A 21,161-nucleotide genomic window follows, 5' to 3' on the forward strand; every position below is an offset into this window, starting at 1 on the left:
TTTTTCTTTGCACGTGTAGCTAATAGATGATGGAAAGGAATAAAGCACATAATATAAATATAAAATAATACAAAAAGGAAGGAAAAGGAGCAAGGTTACCTCACTGTTGTAGAGCCAGAGGCGCATGTCCTCCTCCTTTATCCTCAGCCTCTGGGACAGGTACTCGTGGATCTCTTTGATGGTTTGCATCCTACTGAAGCAGCCAGTGTAAGCCAACACCCTCTTTAAAGGAGCATTTGGGGAAGGGACATTCCCTGGATTCACAGTGAGAGAATGGATTTACCCAGAGGTCAGATCAATAATTACACACTGAATATACTCTGCAAAAAAAAGGATTATACACTTGTAGCGCTTGTGTTTATGAGTTAGGTGGAAATCCAGTTGGTACTGACCCTTTGGGACAGCAAATTTGCTGTCACAAAGCAGATAAAATACCTCCCTTCTTAGCAAAACCGATTAGAAAACTGCTTCTCTGAGATTCTCACAGGAAATAAAAAAAACTCAATGGAGTTTTACAAGTTTTCACAAGTCTTTTTGTCTCTTAAAAATACAGTGTGAGAGGAAAAGGGAATTTTAAAAATAAAGGACTTCAACATTTCATAAGGATTTTCTTTTTGAGAGTATGTTGTAAGTAAAATGTAAGGTAAAAAAAACCCAATTTAACTAATTTTGGGAGTAGCATGACTTTGCTTCAGCTCTTCTGTGGGGATGAATGCTGATCTGTGCCCATGAAATCAGCCTGGCAGCTCACAGTAGAAGTACTCTCAATAACTAAATTTCTTAAAGACTAAATTCCTCAAAACATTCTGTGAAGACACCTGGGATTTCCACCAAAATTGCTCAACAAGCTCACATTTGCAGCAACAAATTATTTGGTCAAGATTGTTGCTCTTTCTAATGGGAGCTCATCTTTATATAAAACATTTGCACTAGAGATGAGACCAACTTTAAAGAGGGTTTTTTTTTGGAGCTTTTTTGGTTTAAAATTCAAAGGTTCCATATTCCTTACAAATGTGAGAAGCTTTCATTATCCAGCCAAACCCAAAGTGGATGACTGCAATATTTAAGTAGCCTGAGAAGTGACACAACTCTATTTTCACTGTTAAAAGATTACAATAAAATGAACAGTGCAACATGAAAAGGTGCAGTATTACATTATCACATGCAATTTAACAAGAGAGTAAATGATACCTTATAAATCAGCAAAGCAGTCTGGCTTCAGTGTACCAAGCAAAGTACTCAGTTTTTTTAAAAGAAAACAACATTTTCTGAGATTAGGGATCAGAGGATTAGTTGTAAGATTACAGCAAGAAAGCACATCTGAGAACTCCACAAGATTAATAACAGATTGGACAATCAAATTAGTGCAGTGCAAAGTAATTCCAAATCAAGATCAAATTTGGCACGTGAGAGGACTCTTTTCATTGGAATTTAGGATGTCCAAACAAAGCAGTTTCCATTGGACTGGGTCAGGCAGGAAAGCTGAATTTGGGCAGAGCAGTTTGTGCAGCACAACTCGATGGCACAGGCAGCTGCTGACTACACAGAGAGTGAGATCCTACCAAAGCAGTGAAAAACTGAGCATCTGCAGCAGGGTCTTACCCCCATTCTGCCACTAGGCAAGGCTGAAGGATTGAATTTGCAGCAGTCAGGTGAGCCCATTTTTGGACATGTTACTGTGGATGCAAATGTGTGTCCAAATGTGAACAGCAGAGATTCCTTCCAGCCTCTTGTGTGAGGCAAACTGGGAACCAGAGACAAATCCTGCAACACCTCAGCTGAAACGTGAAGCCACAACCTGAAGATTACTCTTGTACAATCTTTTGGTGAGCATTACCACCACAATTATGACAAATAGATTTTTAGCTGGGTGTTTATACTTTGTTTTTAATTGTCTTTTTGAACTGCATCAAATAATAGTCTTCATATTCCATTCATTTCACCGCTCTCTAAAGAGCATTAAATAATTTTAGGCATCAAAGCCCAGCTGCCTAAGTAACTCAGAAGCAGTTGGCTAAGCATTAATTGAATTTATTGTGCCACTGCACTATCAGAGAGGCACAGAGGCACCTATTCCACGGCTACAGGAATCACTCCCAAAATGGGAATGCCCAGCTCTGGCTCCCCGGATCACTTCAGCTTCCGCAGCGCTCATTTCTCACTCCCAACTCAGCCACAACAATGGCAATCAAGTGATTTCCCTGCTGCCTCTTCCCTTGAGGAGAGGGCAGGGGAAAAGCCTGCAAATGCTCCCTGCTGCCTTTTCCTCGGAGCAGAGAGCACAGGGGAAGCCCCCGGTGCTCCCGACCGCGCCGCAGGGCGATCGAGCCGGAGCACGAGCGCAGCGCAGGAAGCTCCCCCGGCCTGGACCGGCCTAGAAACTGCACAAGGGGTGGGTGGATGGTTCTTGCTGCATTCTTAAGTTACCTCTGGGCAAATGCTGAGGGAACATTCTGAGGCTCATCATACCCATATTGACCCAGACGTTGGACTGCTGGGTGCGCGTGGCCGGCTGCTGCCGCAGGAACAGCAGGTACCGAGGGAACAGCTCCAGCTCGGGCACGTTGGTCTTGCTGTTCTTGATCACCTGCAAAACAGGTTTGCAATATTTCAGAGACTCACTTTGCAAGTGTGGAGAGAAGAGCAATAGCAACAGGAGTGATTCAATCATGAAAAAGTGATTAAGTTATTTAAAAATGAAACTCTTTTATGAGGAGATAAAAAATCCACACTTCTCGTGGGGTTTTAGGTAAATATCCCCAGGAATGACAATTTCCTGATTCCTAAGCACTTTTTTGGAGCTTATTAGCTGCAGGTTGTCAAAAGCAAACAACTTATTTAGTGCAGCATCACTCTCTGCACCACACCACGGAAAGAATATTTTTATAATTCCTGGGATATATGTGAATCCACAATGAACCTCATTAATTCCACTCAGTGTAATACTTCACATAAAAGTTTCACAGCTGTTGAAAGAACTGACACAAATGCAGGATAAGACATTTGGTTTGAACTTTGTGAACCACAGGATTGACTTAAAACCTTCATAATGTACAAACTGGCTGCAACCTACTTTAGTTGCATTTTGCTGCATTGACAGAAAAAGCTGAAATTACCCCAAAACAGATTTTGCAGCTTTCCAGCCACCATTTCTACAAGGATTTTGCCACCTAGATCTGCCCAAATATACAACCAGAAACGGAAGGAATGTTCAGTCTTTTTTGTGACCATGTGAAGCAGAAGAAAACAGCTCAAGCTGTGAGAAGGAACATGCCACAGTACTCAACTTCAGCTACAACAAAAACAATGGTGTGACATTTTCTGAGGGGGAAAAAAGCACATTACTTTGTGTATAAAGTGATGTGGCCTTTTCTGGATCATGAAAGGTGTTTGTTTCCATGGAGAAAGTGTGGGAGGAGGTAAGAAGCCAGTGATTTTTTTCCCTGTAAAATAATTGTATGCACTAGAGCCAACAGACCAAATTGTCAAAAATCATAGAGATAATCCTTTCCCATCTGTGACACTGAATGTTTGTGACACCAACCACCAAAAATCTATTTCTACCAGCACAAAAATCCCCTCATATCCTTTTTTTGGGTGCATCTCCTAGAAGGGACTACCTGACAGAGCACAAACCAATCACTCTGTGGAATAAATACACTCAAGAGAAATGGAAGAAAAGGTTCCCAACGTTTCCAAGCGAGCAGAATCCTGCAGCTGCAGCTCCCAGGTGCTCCTGAGCAGCCATTCTGACAGAGAAGAGTCTTGGCCTGCTCTCTTTCCTGGACTCACCTTTGGAGCTCTTCCCCAAACTTGGCACACTGTGTTTGTGTGATGCTGAACCTGAAGGAGCAATTGCTGCCTTTCCCCTGCTTTATGAAATTGTCAGAGAGAAAAAACAGGTTCTCAGATCTGCAGGTTCCCATTTTACAGCTTTTTAACTGTGTCTCAGCTTTCAAAGATGAGACTTTTGATGCCAAGCCTTTTAAAGTGACCTCAGGTTTCCTTTTGTGTGCTTTAGCAAACAGCAGCAGCACATCTGCCCTGCTGCAAGACCCCCTGGCACTGTGCTGCAAACCTCCAGCTAAAACAGCCATAAATCTCCAGCCAGGACCAGTCTGGAGGCTGCTTTTTCCCAGTTTGCTCTTCAAGACACAGGATGAAGTTGGAGATGACTGGAAGAGGTTACCTGATGCCACTGGACAAATTTGGTTGTTAAAAAGTGTCTAAAATCACAACTCACCGGCCTGGGCAAGGACAGGTTTGCTCCATACCAGTGGTAAAGTGCTCTCCAAACTGGTTCTGGCACCATGACATAGTCCTTTCCTTCCACCAGCTGGGGAGATCTCTTTAACCTTCCACCTTCCATAGTTAATGATGCAGCCTTTAAAAAAAAAAAAAGGGGTTTTGTCATATCTCCAGAGGAGAAATTAGTACATGGCCACAATGATTTCAGTTCATGAACACAGAACACTCTTTAATTATTAAAAGACTTCTAAGTAACAATTAGCAGCTGCTTTTCACACTGAGAGATGGCAGTTAAATGTAACAGTAATTAACGTTCAAGTCTCATTATTTACTATTTCTCTAAAAGCTTGTGCAGTACAAAATTCATGTGTTTTGCTCTTGTGTCACCTACTCCAACAACTTTGAACAGAAAAATCCCATCTCTGCTCAGCACTGATGCTGCTGGTCTGTGTTCCATGTTCTATTGGCACTCATAGTGCAAAAACTATCAGTTTTGTTTTACTAGAGTCTTATGCAACAGCAGTAAATTCATATTTAGATGGAAGCACTGAAGTGTTTGATTGTCAGAGTATTTTACATTTAATGCTGCGAGCTGTCTTTCCACAAATATCTTTCCAACTGTAAGAATATTTTGCATGTTTCTTTTCTTACAAAAAACAAGAGTAGCCTTAGAAGCAGAACACAATTTTTCCCTCTTAAAATAAGAGCAAGAAACCTAAATTTTGCTGTATGGCAGAGCGATGTTCATTCAGAATTAAGCTGAAAATAAAAACCAACTTAAAAAAACTGTGATAAAAGAGAGCTAAAATATGCTTTTTCTCTATCACCATGCTGCTTTACCTTCACTGGCTCCTGTGTCACCAGGGGCTGGTTATCAATAGCTCCTGGTTTCTGGGGGTTCAGCTGCAGCAGAGCATTCCCACTGGATCCAAGGAAACACTGGTTGTTATTGTCTGAAGTGTTGTGCTGCCTTGCAAAGCTCACCTCAGAGCCTGGGGTGCCAGGGTACAGAGTATCTGAGCACAGAGCAAGAGAAAAAAAACCACAAAGAATTCAGTTCCTAATCCCACAAACCACAAAGGAATGAGTTACACTCTTGTAGCCTTCTTTTAAAAAATATTAAGTTTGCTGTCCTTCATCCTGCAGTGCAACATGCAACTCTTCCTCCTCCAGAAGGATAAATCTGTTCTCAGAAAGGGGTTTATGATTTTATATTATATTTTATATATTTTAGATCATGATTACACAACTCTGAAACAGCCTAACCAGCTCTGCATGAGCAAATGTGGTGAGCATTTAGTTGTTATCTGATGTTTGAATATCAAACTCCTAAAAAACTCATATACAGAACTAGAGATATATCCAATAATGCCTTGTTTTATTTTTCCTTGAAAAGGCAAATGGCTTTATTCTTATAGAAGCTGCTTTGGTCATGCAGAACTAAATGGAAATTTCAGTATAAATAAAAATAAAGAACCTGTGTCTCTCTGCCCTTTGTTTCCCCCAAACCCTATACGCAAAAAAAAAAAAATCACAGTAATTTACCTAATTTCAATTATGATTTTAAAATATCAGATGCAAACTTCAACTGCCTTAAAAGGAAAAAAAAAATCTCCAATTCTCACAAGAACTCATTGAAAATCGGGACAAAAATCTCTTCTTTCACAAAGATGGCTCTAAGGATCTGCACAAACTCATTCAAATTTAAATCACACGCCCTGCAAAACTGCAATTTTTCCTCATGGCTTTTTGCTGTTTCTTCCCTCTTTTTACTATCATTGCATGGCAGAGTATAGGATCAACCAGCTTAAAACAATTTCATGTGAAAGTAGGAGAAAAAAAAAATCCACTCAGAAAACAAACAATAGGACAAAAAATACCTTGAAAATAATTCTGGAAATTAGTCCCAGCACAACAGATGAACTGCTGTTAAACCAGACTTTGTGTTTAGCCACCACAGACTAAAAAAATCCTAAAAAACATCTTGAAAATCCTGCAATCCAAGCTGTGTTATCTCTCTGGCTGGAGGGGTCCATGCAGTGTGAAGTTTTCCCAAAAGCTGTTCTACATTAAATCTCCAAGGAAATAAGATGCTTACTGCTGCTGGTGGACTCTGAGGCTTCTGAGGCAGTGGAAATATTATCTGAAAACTTTTCTTCTGGTGCACTGAAGTCATTAAGACCTCCCATTTTGTCTTCTCCCTGTTCTGGGGTATTGGCTGCAGCAGCTACCAGGGGATTCTTACCTCCACTCAAGACAGATGAAGGCTCTATCACAACTGGGTTTGCATCCTAGAGTTGGGAAGAAATAGAAAAGTTAATTATGAGCCAAGATCAAAGGCATGTCAGTCAAAGCAGCCACCAAAAAATTCACAGTTCTGTAATCACTTTTGCACATCACAAGATTTCCTGAAGGAAAACTGCTTTCTGCATGTATCAACAACAAAAACAACAAAAAAAACCAAAACAAAACAAAAACAAATAAAAAAGGCAGAAATAAATTCCCAAAATTGTGAAAACAATCAAATAAACCATTCTGCACAGAGTCAGAATTCCAAAGTTCTCTTCCCTACTTAGACACATAAAAATGCACCTGGTTTTAAACAGCTGCAATTACACACTGTAAATATTTGAAGACTTGAAGTTTTTATGGTTAAATGAGAACAGCAAGCACAACAAAAACCACATTTGCTCCTCAAACCTGCAGCATTTTCACAGAAATTCTGGTGGTTTTTTTTATTTTTGCTTGAGAAGTGCAGTAATGGCCTTGTGCCATTATGCAAAGGATTAGGGATGAAATCCTGTGCACATCTGAGCACTCACACCAGGCATTTCTGGCATTTCAACCCTCTCTTGCACAAAAAATAATGCTCATTACAAGGACAGTTAATGCACACACTGCAGTTTTCTGAGTACTTCCAGCTATTTGTTTTTATAAAACAAATAAAGTATTTATATGATTACTTATGAAGGTATAAAAACTCTTTTGAGGGGTTTATTTCATTTGTTTAGCCTGCAAATAATATTTATCTCAAATTAAATGTTATTAAATTTATTAAACATTCTGCATTTTGCACAACTCAGGGGTGCTTCAGCTTAAATATTTTAACTAAAGGGTATTAAAGAGCACTCTGTATCTATAAAGTTTTAGTTGGAAAATCCTTTGATTGGGTATTAGATTGTTTTTGTCATTGCCTCTAAAGCAAATTACACCAATTTCCTCCTTTGTCCAGAAAATTCAGAGTGTATTTGTGGCCCAAACCAAGTCAAATCCAAAGTGGGCAGTTTTATTATCAGATGGATCAGAAGATTTGAAAGAAATGCTCCTGTGAGCATGGATTTTATTCAAAAAATATTTTGAGATGCAGGAACGATAAAAGAGATGAGAGTTTAATGAAATTACAGTGCAAAGCTCCCCACATAACAATGATTCAGCAGAACAATTATTTTCCACCAAGAGACAGGAGATGCTCAATTCTGAGCATTATTGGTTCAGCAGTCATTTCCTTCCTCAACACATTCACAAGGACAAGAAATCACTTCTGCAATATAGAATATTATAATTATTATTATTATTCTACTTACATATTTGACATATTCTTTCCACTGGTGCCACCAGGGCATAGCAATGAGAAACCAGTTGTGCCCTGGCTGGAGGCCATACCTGCTTTCTCTTTCCAACCAGCCTCTGTACAGAGAGAATGGGAATTTTTAGCTCAAACAGGGAATTTCCAGTTCTTTTGAAAATACTAAAAGGTGGATCTGAAAGCCATTTAAGCTTCTGAGCAAAGCACACACCTAATAATCTGTCCTTCCTCTTCTGGGGTGGCAGGTCTCAGTCCCAAAACTATGTGACACACCTGGAGAAAGAAAGAAATTCTTATTAACAGGCAAATAAAAGCAAAAAAAAAAATATAAACAACTCAGATGAGACTTTTCATCATTTAATAATGGAGCAATATTACTTAAAATTGAATAAATCACTAATAAAAAAGTCACTTGAGCTGAGAGATTCCCAACTTGTTTCCCCCTGTTAAGATAAAAGCACCAAGAATGTCAAATGCACCAAGGTAAGTATTAAGGTGAAGAGAAAAGCAGTTTTCATGACAGATCACAGCACTGATGTGGATCAGATACACAAATCAGGATTTCTGAGAGTGCTGGAGACAGGGAATGAGGAACTGGGAGAGTGCAAGTGCTTGGAAGAGGATGAACTAAAAGTTAAAAGGGAACTGAAAGGAAAAAGCAGGGAATGAGTGGTTCTAGATGAGACTGAAAGGGAAACAAGCCCTGGAGAGGCTGAGGGAGAAGTTCAAAGCAGAGCAACCACCCCAAAGCACAGCCAAAACCACTCTGCAAAGTGCAGCCATTCCATGATGTCTGCTGCTATTTTTTCCTCTCTCTTTTTTAAATCTAGTTTTGAACTGAACTCGAAGGGCAAGGCCCCATCTCCTGGCCTGGGTGGGGTTTTATTCCCAGTACAAACCAGTGTCAGAGGCTCCTCTTTGCCTCTTTTCCCAGTAAAGCTGGACAGGGAGAAAGGAGGGGAGGGAAGGGCTCCTCAGGACCTTCCCAGATGGTTTGGCTGCTCACCCCATGATTTACAGTCTCCTCCTTATGTCCCTTTTGAGGCTATCAATTTGTATCTCAGCTGGAGATTTCTAATCACTGCTAAGATGTCTTATTTAAATTTCTATTACAGGGAGAGAGACCATATCACATTGTGAATGAAACAAAGGCCATTAGCCAGGGGGAAGCAACAGATTTCCCAGCACACACAACACAGCTGGGTCTGGTGTTTCTTTTTAAATTTGTGTAGCATTGATCTAAAATGAGATTCTTCAGATAAACCAACCCCTCTGCAAACAAACCCATTTGTTGACAAGCTTTCCACTCAGAATATTTGGCTTTTCTGTCTGCAGATGAGGCACATGACACCTCAAATAAATGCTCAGATAAATCAAAGGCAGATTCTGCCCTGTGCTTTACGTGATAAAAGTTTAAAAAAAAAATTAAAATCAAAAATGAAAATACAGCAGCTATGCCAGGAGGAAAAAAAATATTGTAAATGAGACTCCCCATGAGCAATGTGCAACACTGGTGATGTGTAATCAGCATTAAGACAGATTTATTACATCTTCATTCATTCTTTGTCAAGATTGCAGTGATATTTGTTAGTTCATCAATATTTAGTTATGAGGGGATACTTGATGCCAGACAGGCCAAAAATAAAGACAGCCCTTCTGGAGAAGGTTGCAACTTCAGCAAACTTGATGTAATTAGAGATAAAATGAATTTGAAGAACTTTCTGGTGTTATTCTTTCCAGCTGTGGTGTAGCTGGTGGCCTCAGGATACCCTCACTCAGTCACCCTGAAGCTCTTGGGAAAGCATCATTCAAAATACAATTTATAAAGTAGTCATGGGCCAATTATTATTATTATTATTTTAAACTCCAAATATCAGCCTCAAAGGGAAACAGGTAAGGAACAAACTGCAGTGGATGAAAATATCTCTGAGGGTTATTTTCTGCACAAAGCAAGCCAGAGCTAAAATATGGCTTTCAAGGATTTAGAAAAATCCAATTCAAGCTCAATTAAAACCCAATTCAGCACCTACTTAATCCTCAGATTCTGCAAGTGAACAGTGAGGTGAGAGCCCAGCTTTCCAGAACTGCTTCATTAAGGAAGCAATGAGAGGTACCTTAGAGGGCCTTAACAGAAAATCTAAAGGGAAACTGGTTGTAAAATGTAAAGGGAAAGAATTCGATTTTTTTTCTCATTCCCTGGGTTGCTTTCTTGGCAAAGATTTGCCACAGAACCCATTTCAAACCCAGCCTTTGTCTAATGGAAAATATAATTGCTGATACACTCAAAATTTCATTTTCTGAGCAGTGCACCAGGTTCTCTTGAACAGATGAGGCTTTAGGCATCTCCAGGCACTGCAAGGAAAAATAATCAAAGAGAAAATCATTCTGCCAAGGCAGCCCAGAGCTGCAAAGCCACATCCCCTCCTGTGCACACAAATGCTGATGCTGCACTCCGTGGCCATGCAGAAAGCTCAGCAGTTAATTACTGAAAATTACAACCTTAGATTTCCCCTAAACATACCTGAAAAAGCAGATTTAAAAATTCATTGGCAAGAGCACTCTTCACACTCCATATCTGGTAGTCCTCCAGAGTGAGGTGTCCAAGCTGCAAGAGAGGAGAAGGAAAGGGGAAGGAAAAACCATCAAAACATCAACCTGCTGCTGGTAAAATACTCATTACCTGCCTCATGCAAGGCATGACAAAACCAGGGATTCCATAAAAATTGGCATCTAGCACTATTTAAATAAAATTTGATCCAGTGAAAGAAAAAAAAAAAATTCCATTTTTAGCTGGATTAGGCAACCTAGAGAATTGAAGAGCTCAGAGTAGAGAGGGTGACCAGGGCTCAGTGTGGGACCTCTCCACCACTCACATCCAGTGTCCATCACCTGCACCCTCCTCTGAGGGCTGGGAAAACCACTTTGGGTCACCAAACCCTGGTGATCTCACCTCACAACACAAATCCCATTAATTCTTAATCACCTGCCAAGTCACAGTGCTGGAGCCCTGACCATGTCAGAGGGATCTTGGATTCAGTGAAGGGATCAATCTGATTTTTTTTTTTTTTTATTTGATCTGGCAATATGTTTCTGAGCCAATTTGACAGCACTGGCAGTTATTCTGCCTCTCCTTCCAGACCATTTTCTCCAGAGTTAACCCAGGTCAAAGCTAACACACGAAGATAGGTTAAATAATTGATGTAATTACTGCACCATCAGCTCTTTCCAGCACTACACTGATGATGCCACTACAAAAACATTCTGAAGACTGAAGTCTTCTTTTTTAACTCTTTGAGGAAGCAGGACTGCTGATTATAAACTACCTTTTTTTTTTTAAGAAGCCAAACTATAAAAACCTCCAAGGATGAAACTGAGAGAAGCCACAATTTCCCTTTTGAAAAATTAAAGAATTACAGTAAAGTATTTGCTCACCACTTTGTTGGAGTACAAGCAGGCAAGACAACTACTCAAACACATAATTAAGCATTTCTAGACATTCTTTATAGTTTTTCATAAATTATTTATCCTTTCCAGACACTCTTCCCAATTACTAAAGCAAAGGAAGAAATAATGGAAGCAACTTCCACAATATTTTTTTGTGGGTATCTCCAAATTTCCAAAGAGCAAGGAGGAGAATTACAGATAATTACAGATTTACACCCAGCTATACTTAAAGCACAATATAAACTCCCAAGATTTTGTGTTGTGTCATGACAGATGCCTCCATAGGAGGATAATGTGTCTTGACATAGCATAAAATATAAGATAAACTTCTGCACTCTCTCTCAAGATCAATTTTAACAGGAAACAAAGAACAGCTTCACCAGAAGTCAAGCAGCAGATTTAAAAGTGGTGTTAGTTATGCACAGCAGAGCCTTGCAGACAGTGCAGGCTTCCAATTAATTTCATCTGGTTATGCATTTTGGGTTTAGCTTCATGTATTAAAATGGCTTATAAAATTCAAATATGTTCTTTCTTTCACAGAACAAGGTGGTAAATTTTAATGGAAAACTGACATTTCTTGAAAAAGATTCTTTTATTGACATATCTCTGCTCTAAAGAAAGCACTTCCTTATAAATAAACTGAAGGTAGTGGGGTATAAAAATGACAAGGAAAGAACAGCAAATTCCTACCTTTGTGTTATCATGCACATGTAAAATATCTTCCACGATTTCAGACAAGCCCATGTCCAACTCCTTCAACAAAAGGATTAGAAACCAGAGTTAAAGTCTCCCAGCAGGATGTGCTCAGAATAAAAATAAAACTGTAGGAGATGCTGGAAACTCTCAGTAATTCAAACCAAGGGCACCCAGACAAAAAGCTGTGCTTTTGTAGCTGCCTTTATATGAAAGAACACACATTCTAACCAAACCTTGTACCTGGGACAGGTCAGAACACACATTCTGACCAAACCTTGTCCCTGGGGCAGGTCAGAACACACATTCTAACCAAACCTTGTACCTGGGACAGGTCAGAACACACATTCTGACCAAACCTTGTACCTGGGACAGGTCAGAACACACATTCTGACCAAACCTTGTACCTGGGACAGGTCAGAACACACATTCTAACCAAACCTTGTACCTGGGACAGGTCAGAACACACATTCTAACCAAACCTTGTACCTGGGACAGGTCAGAACACACATTCTGACCAAACCTTGTCCCTGGGGCAGGTCAGAACACACATTCTGACCAAACCTTGTACATGGGACAGGTCAGAACACACATTCTAACCAAACCTTGTACCTGGGACAGGTCAGAACACACATTCTGACCAAACCTTGTACCTGGGACAGGTCAGAACACACATTCTAACCAAACCTTGTCCCTGGGGCAGGTCAGAACACACATTCTGACCAAACCTTGTACCTGGGACAGGTCAGAACACACATTCTAACCAAACCTTGTACCTGGGACAGGTCAGAACACACATTCTAACCAAACCTTGTGCCTGGGACAGGTCAGAACACACATTCTGACCAAACCTTGTCCCTGGGGCAGGTCAGAACACACATTCTAACCAAACCTTGTACCTGGGACAGGTCAGAACACACATTCTAACCAAACCTTGTACCTGGGACAGGTCAGAACACACATTCTAACCAAACCTTGTACCTGGGACAGGTCAGAACACACATTCTAACCAAACCTTGTGCCTGGGACAGGTCAGAACACACATTCTGACCAAACCTTGTACCTGGGACAGGTCAGAACACACATTCTGACCAAACCTTGTGCCTGGGACAGGTCAGAACACACATTCTAACCAAACCTTGTACCTGGGACAGGTCAGAACACACATTCTGACCAAACCTTGTCCCTGGGGCAGGTCAGAACACACATTCTGACCAAACCTTGTACCTGGGACAGGTCAGAACACACATTCTAACCAAACCTTGTACCTGGGACAGGTCAGAACACACATTCTGACCAAACCTTGTCCCTGGGGCAGGTGACAGCTCTGCAAGGCAAGGGACACCCTTGTGTCCAACACACTTGTCCCCAATCCCAGCTGAATGGCTCAGGTGAGCCTGTAGCTCACTGACCCCCACCCAAACATCATGAACATTCCTCCTTTGGAAGGATGGCTCAGGAAACAGAAAGAAACCAACCCCCAGAAGCACTCACAGGTATTTTGTCTGTCCTGTTGTCTTTCCAGACCTCTAAAAGTGCCACCACCATGTCCTTGAGCTCGGTGCGAGACAAGACCCCGTCCCGGTCCACATCAAACACCTTGAAGCAAACTGAGGGACAAGGGAAAGAGACTTTGCTGTTAGAACCATTCCACAACTCTTTTTTTTCTTTATTCCTTGCAGCCCCTAAACCTGCAGAGCCTCGAGCAGCTGATTCAGTGCTGACAGTTCTGACAGGGAGGATGCACGTGTGGAGGTGAGGAAATGGAGCAGCTGTGTTTAATAAACTCAAATCCAGATTCCTGCAGTCCCTCTGCTGTGCTTGCTGATGGGACGTAGCAGGGAACATATGTGCATCCAGAAATTTCCAGGGAATTACAGCTTGGAAGTTGCAACAATGTGGTTTTGGAGAAATAGGGAACAAAAAGTGTTTCAAAACACAGGAACCTTGCAGGGAGCCAGCTGGGAACTGGGCAGTGAAAAGCCACAACATGCTTTTTACCACAAGACAATCAAATAGGACATTTGTTTTCTATTAAAGATAATGAGTAGCTAAGTGTTTGCACTTTCTATATTGAGAAACACACTTCTGCCTCAAAATGCAGAGCACTGCAAAAATACTACTGAAATGTAGTTTTTCCCAGTTAGATAATTAACATGGAACTACGGATAAGCTGTAAAATACATGGAATTAGGTTTAATCATCCTTTGTAAAAGGAAACCTTGATATTTAAAATTCTTCCCTTTTTTTTTAACTTCAAAAGTCACCTTTCACAGACTTATTCAGTGGGAAAAGAATCTCAAAAGGTGAAAACAACTAAAGCTCATTGGTCTAACTGAAAAACTCCTCCCAAATTAACAGTTAAATTTTGCATACTTACACTTCTGTCTCTCTGCCAAGGGTCCCCTGCAACATGCTGAGAGCCCGCAGGAAATTTCTTTAAAATCTATGTGATTGTCTCGGTTTTCATCAAAAGCATTAAACAAACCTGCAAACCACAAAAGCATCTCCTGTTACAGCACCTGGGAGAGCCAGCAGCACCTCCACGAGGGGTTAATGGGGAACAGGGCAAGGAGAAGTACAAGCACCTCTCATTTAGTCTCATTAAGTGTAAGAAAGGTAATTAAGCACTACTAAGACCATTTAAAGGTGAATGAGATCGAGAAAGGATGGCTGATGCAGCCAGGGGTGGGGAGGGAATCAGGAATTCTGAACAGCTGCCTGCTCCTCACACCCTCCTTGGAATGACTGATTTAGAGTGGAGCTGAACCAGTATGGCCAGAACTTCCAACAAAAATTCCTATGGAAATCACTGAATTTCACTGCAAACTCAGCCCTGAGTTAAAAGCTGTAGCTACCAGCCTTCAAAGCATTTAAGAGTTCAAATCATTCAGCATTATTTATCCTAGATTTTGTTTTTTTTTTTAGCAACCACGACTCTACAAAAGGCAAAGAATGACCAGAAACCATTCAAGTCTCCCCACAGCAGCTGTGTAAGTTTAAATCACTAAGTAGATAAAACACAAAAGGAAACAAAAGGATGTGAGGATACATCCCTGCAGAACTGGACATAAATTCTGATTTTTTTACCGTAGCAGATGATTTTCCCATTTGTTACTTACTGCTGTCACTTATCACAGTAAAGCCAACCTTTTGGAGATAAAAAAACTGTCACTCCAGAACTGGAGTGCAAGTGGAATGTCCCTGAATGTCTTCATGTCATGGAGCAAATGGCAATTGCACAAGTCCAATTATTACCAGAGTGGCTCCAACTGGACAGACCAGTTTGGCTGTCAGTAGAAATAACAACCTACAGATCTCCTGACTCTCCTGAATAAAATCTTCCTTAATTTATACTGTTAAGGAGGAGTGTTTTATTGGCTTCATGATACAACAGCTGACTTGAGCACTGAGCTGTCATTTAATAGATGAAACTCCCAACTGTCAGTTTAAAAACGCTCAATTTTCTCTTATTCAGGGCCAGCAGTTTATTTTGTCTTTACATAATCTTAAGAAAAAAAAAATTAAAGCAACTACAGGGCTTCTAATAAAATCTGATGAGATGATAAGAATGCAACATCTCCTTCAGCATTCCACATTTCCCCACAAACAGATTTCTCGGGGCTCTTTTCCCATTTTTCAGAACTCAGTGAAGTTATTCTGTCCTTCAAGCTTAGAGGTCATTTCAGACCAGACACTTCTAAAGGCATCCAGAGCTCCTCACTGATCTCACTCCATACCTTCACTCAGAGATTGGTGGATTGGGGGGGACACTAAGGGGGCAAAAGTTTCCAAATCAAAGCGTCCAGTTCTTGATTGAGCTTTTAGCAGCCAGTATCTCTTCTCCAGGTCAATGATGTCGGATTCTTCCACTGCATAATCAACAAAAATAAACCAAAATTACTTTCTTTGTCCACAGAATCTTCTTCCCTATTCACCATCGAGGAGTTCACCATCAATAACATCATCACAAGTGTGTAGAAACACAGAAAATAACTTTTCCCACTGTTAGAGCCTCTACATTTTTCACCTGCTTCTTTTTGGTGATTTGAACAGGCAGATTATATGTGCAGTGTCTTATTTTCCCAAGGTATTCAGTATTTAAATCCTCAACAAAGATGTGAAGCAGCATTAAAAAAAAAAAAACAACACAGGTCTTTTATGAAAATTACGTAGTACCTGGCTGCCCTTTAACTCCTATTTGAAATTTTGAACTTTTTGATACAGTAACAAGGCTAAATTAATAAGGCAAAACTTGAATGTGGCATTCAAACATTGTATGTCAGCATTTTTTTTCCAAATATAAAATAGTTTGTTTCATGTTATTTATACTACAGAATTATTTACAATCCCAGTAAAATCCCACTAGGGAGTGGTTACACAAACTTACAATGCAGAGGAATTTAAAAAGCAATTTAAAAAGGGGGAAAAAAAACCCCAAACCCAAGAAATAAAACAAGGTGCTAAGCAAGGATGGATAAAAATAGCCAGAGGAAGAACTTGTATGTTCCTCCAAAACATTCTATACAAATGCTCTCTTTATGCTTTATCCTTGAAATTAAATATATATATATACATAAAACAAGATTAAATTTCTGCCCAACAATACTTCTAACCTTTTTACATATGCAAGTGTGTCACAACAGTGCTTTAGGTCAGTGCCAATTAATTGGTTCTCAAATAGATCTGTAATGACAAAGCTGTCTATATTAAGAAGCACTACGTGTGATCTCATTCCCAGATGGTTCTGAGCCCTTAAATCCATGCCAGTTTTCTAATAGGTTTAACTTGAGCTATTTGGCCTGCTTTAGTCCACAGAAACAATAATAATCCTGCAAGGCTTAAGAACAGAAGGGTTCCGCCTGAAAAGTTGTGTCAAATTGAAATTTTATTGATTTCTTTCCCCCTTTCTGCCATTAGTGGCAGTAATTGACTTAAAAGAGTAGCTCAGGTGACCTGCAGTGAGTATGAAGTAGCTGGAAGCACCCAGCAGGAGCAACACGTGAGCACCAAAACTTACACAACTCCTTCCTCTCAGCAGAAGAAAGAGTGGGGAAACCTGAATAAAATACCTGGAGCTGGAGGAGTGGAAGGGGTTTGCATTTTCCTGTAAGGTGTTTTCAGCCAGCCCAGCTGGAGAAGTGACATCAGGGACAAATGTCCCTTTCCTGCGTGCCTTCAGGGTAGGCACAGGGGTGACAACCCCAGCCCTGCCTCCCCATTCCTCAGGACATCATTCCCAGCTCCTGTGCACTCACACAGGGACAGAGGAGCTGATCCAGAAGAAAAACTCCTTTCCTTCCTCCTCTCCCCCTCCCTCCCAGATGGATCAATCCCCTGATCTGCTTTCCCACCCCCTGGCTCTTGGCTGGGCTGCGATCACCAAGAGTTTTGGGTTGGAAAGGACCTTGAAAGGTCACCCCAACCTCCTCCATGGCCACTTTGCACTGGATCAGGTGACTCCATCCAACCTGGCCTGGAATGTTTCCAGGGATGAGGAATCCAGCACCTCATCACAAAAACTTTCTCCCTCACATCTACTCTCACCTTAAACCCATGATCCCATATCCTATCAGCACAGGCCCTACTGAAAGTCTGTCCCCAGTACATGAAGAAGCAGCAATCCAAATTTATAAAGGAATATTATTCTACAAGAAATCAAGAAAGAGGAATAGAGGAGTTATCTCTTGAAAGATCAGCACACAGAAATATCACAGAGGTGAGGAGAATCCCAGAGCTCTTCCCCTTCCCAAACCATGGGAGGGGGAGGTTGTGCTGCCGTTTACAGGAATTCCACTTCCACCTTACTGCTCTCATTAGCAAACACAAAAGCATTATTTATGTTCTCTTGTGCATGACCATGTAAAATCACTTTGCTTCCTTTTAATCCACCTCTCTCTATGTAGGAAGAATAACAAATGTGTGAGCTGCACTTCATTCTTCAAGTGATGGAACACTGAGAATAATCAAAAGCCAGCAGGAAACTCAAACTGTCCTCACTGCAGAGTAAATCTGCAGAGACCTCTCTGGCAGGTGCAATATTTATCGTTAGTAATTAAGAATGTTATATTTTTTGCCAGAGAACCACTCTCAAATACCGATAGCAGAAGTCAGTTGTATTCTGATTTTTTTCTGATTGTACTTCACAGATGTTTCTACAGCAGTAACTCCCTTGTTTCATTATTTCATCTCAGAAAAGAAAGGTTATCAGAAAGCATCTTGTCTGTGTTTTTGCTCACAGTGGTTGAACTGACATCATGGTCACTTAGAGAATTTTCAAATAATCACCTTTCAAAGAACAGCTGAGAAGTGTTAGCACAAATGTTACATTTTTATTCTAGCCCCAGTGCGCTGACTTTCTGCACAAGAGCCAGGCACTTTAGAAAGTAAAACCAAGCAGTAAATAACATTCTTAGCACTGATTAGCCTTACACAAATCAGGTTAACCACGAGTAAAAATGTGACAAAGAATATTTCTCATTCACACTTATAACAAACTGTAGCCCAGTGCAGCAGTTGCAGTGAATAAAAGGGAGCAGGATTTATTGGATTGCAGCACACGGGAAGTTTAACTGCAGCTGAGCAGCAGCTGTTGCATAATTTGATTTCTTCAGAGTGATTTTTTGCACATAATCTTGTAAATCAGTCTCAGGATATGCAGTGTACCATCTATTCCTCCATGAGTGCAAACTGAAAGAAATATCTGGCAATTTGTGATTATACACATAATCATATTTGTTACTGAAGAGAAATGAAGCATGGGAAAGGCACACTGCACTTAATACCCAAACATATCAATGTGCATGACAAAACACCACATTCCACACAGGGTTTGTGCAGATAAAGGATTTTATCTTTTCAAAATATAGACTTTTTTTCCCTTAATGTCTGTTCAAATCACATCAAAGTATAAACTGGGCTTTCACTCAGATTACTTAAAAAGATGTATTTTATATATACAATATAGGCCAAAACCTCAGGACACACAGGCTTTCATTGTGGTCATTAAATACATGAAATTATTATTTGAGGTCACATGGACCTGATGCACCTGAGAAATTTAAGCAGTTGACTACCACATGTTGATTTATGTCTCCCTCATCACTTGTCCATTAGAAATACAAAAATCTTTCAAATCCCTGAAATTATGAATCATATTTTTTTGGTGCAATTCTCTAAGAATTAGACCTATATAATCAGAGGGATGATAAGTACAACTGAAGCACAGTCTTCTTCTTGTAAAGGAAGAACAAATGAACGTTTTCAGTCAAAATATCATCTAAAACCATAAAACTACTAAAAATTAGTTAATTTAGAATGCTAATCAACAGGTAGGTGCATGGCAATGATAAACCCTAAACCCCCACATTACATTTTAATGCCATTCCCACAAAATACCCCTCTAAAATATTCCATAGATACCAAGCCATGAATAATCTGCATTAGAAAACAAATTTAAAAGCATTATTTCATTTCATCCACTGCTTATTACAATTCTTCCTACGACCAGAATTCACCAAGCATTCCACTACGACAAAACTTCAGTATTTACCCACCTATGGGTACAATCCTGTCTGGCTCACAGCAGCAGAAACATACCATATTCCCAACATTTTACCAGGACTTGGATGGTTTCCCTGTTCACCATGACGTGCTCCAGGCAGACCCCAGGTCCTGCTGCCAGGGAGGGCTCTTCATGTCCAGGCAGGAGTCCAAAAAAACTCACCCCAAAAAACTTCTTCTCACTAAAAACTCTCCTTTGTGGCTTTCAAATTAACCCCCCAGAAGAATCTGGGATTGAGAGCTGCTTTACAAGACATAAAATAGCCTGCAACTAAGAGGATAACAAGTGGCAAAATACAGATTAAGTGACACCGAGGCTTTTACTTATTGGCCTGGGCTGCTGTCAGACTTTCATCTTTGTGCTTTTCCTAATTCAAAGCCAACACACAGGGAAGGGAATTTTAAAACCATAGCCAAGAGAGATCCTGGTGTGTGCCAGACATGACCATCCAGGTGTTCATCCAGCAGAATATGGATTACCAGAGCCTCAAGTGGGAACAGGGAGGTGGCAGCAGCACAGCTCCTCTCACAGCACCACAGTTCACACTGGGCAAAGGCAGCACACAATGAAAGGAGCCCTTAAAAAGCAGCTTTCACAAAGCCAAACTCTTCAGGATTGTCCTTGAGCACCTTCCACACATCCCTGTAGCCAGAGTGGGTGCCCCAGCTTCAGAACATGTATTTAACACCCAGCCTTTTCATGCTTTTTAAGGGAAGGGATCCCCTCAGTGCACTTTCCTTCCATCCTCCCACACTGACAATCCCAGTTCTGACACAAGTTGTTCCTTCCACAATGTTCAGCCTCGATTTTGTGCTGTTTCAAAAACTGCCTCTTCCATTTCAACCACCCTGCCTGGTTATCCAGGCCTTCTCTCGTTTCTTGTACTAAATGAGTGATAAATGGATATTCTAAAATAGAATTATTTATCCTGACTGCAGTCATAACTGCACCTCGGTGGGTGAGAGCTGTCAGAAAGAACAGGATTAATTTTTCTGACAACAGAGGAGTCTCTTCCATTCAAAGGGGAATTTGGATGTTATTTAATCAGAACTCAGTGACACAAGAACTGGGTGACAAAGAAGTACAAATTAAACATTCTGTCAGTTCAAAACCAGCAACCTGATGAACAGAATTATTTCTCCCATGGAAAAGGGCTGAAAACCCGAGTGTCTAAGCATGACACTGAGTCACACCAAAATGACACATAAAAAGGCAACCAGCACCTATGTTGGAGCAGAAAAAAAACATTTCCAGCCAAATGAAGGAAATTAGTGAGGTGTCCCCTGAGTCAGTGTGACAGAAATGGGGGGTTTACAGGCTCCACTATGGTGCTGTTCAATGTGATGGCTTAGAAAACATGTATATTAAGTAAATTGAAATGCATATGATCATACTAGAGAACTGGGAAAATCCAAACTGCTTCAACTCAGTCACTCCTCAGGTGTAAGACAAATTCATATCCCTGAAACTGCCTTTTTAGGAACAGAGGCCAGTTATTTTGGCAGCTTTCAAATAAAATTATTCATATTTCTGATTTAAGTGAGATGGAACAAAATTTGATTAAAAGCAGCAAGTGTGTGCAACTTCCTGTAACTTTAAAATTTCATTTCTAATTATGTGTTGAGA

At 40.5% G+C, this 21,161-nt stretch overlaps 1 protein-coding gene across 2 annotated transcripts in view; it reads right to left on the reverse strand.

Moving 5' to 3' along the window:
* USP32 (ubiquitin specific peptidase 32) overlaps positions 1 to 21,161 on the reverse strand; it is a 62,916-nt gene that overhangs the window by 12,899 nt on the left and 28,856 nt on the right. The window contains exons 6-17 of one of the 2 annotated variants that reach the window (XM_062507340.1): positions 15,712 to 15,843; positions 14,352 to 14,459; positions 13,466 to 13,581; positions 11,969 to 12,031; positions 10,356 to 10,439; positions 8,046 to 8,107; positions 7,833 to 7,935; positions 6,494 to 6,539; positions 5,089 to 5,264; positions 4,244 to 4,384; positions 2,428 to 2,587; positions 100 to 254 (exon numbers count right to left, since the gene is read on the reverse strand). In XM_062507340.1, coding sequence (XP_062363324.1) covers positions 100 to 254; positions 2,428 to 2,587; positions 4,244 to 4,384; positions 5,089 to 5,264; positions 6,494 to 6,539; positions 7,833 to 7,935; positions 8,046 to 8,107; positions 10,356 to 10,439; positions 11,969 to 12,031; positions 13,466 to 13,581; positions 14,352 to 14,459; positions 15,712 to 15,843 — 1,346 coding nt within the window. Of the gene's footprint in view, positions 1 to 99; positions 255 to 2,427; positions 2,588 to 4,243; positions 4,385 to 5,088; positions 5,265 to 6,346; positions 6,540 to 7,832; positions 7,936 to 8,045; positions 8,108 to 10,355; positions 10,440 to 11,968; positions 12,032 to 13,465; positions 13,582 to 14,351; positions 14,460 to 15,711; positions 15,844 to 21,161 lie in introns of both variants that reach the window. The other variant, XM_062507339.1, reaches the window with a different exon arrangement.

The sequence above is a fragment of the Cinclus cinclus genome, chromosome 22 (assembly GCF_963662255.1).
Source record: "Cinclus cinclus chromosome 22, bCinCin1.1, whole genome shotgun sequence".
Taxonomy (NCBI): domain Eukaryota; kingdom Metazoa; phylum Chordata; class Aves; order Passeriformes; family Cinclidae; genus Cinclus; species Cinclus cinclus.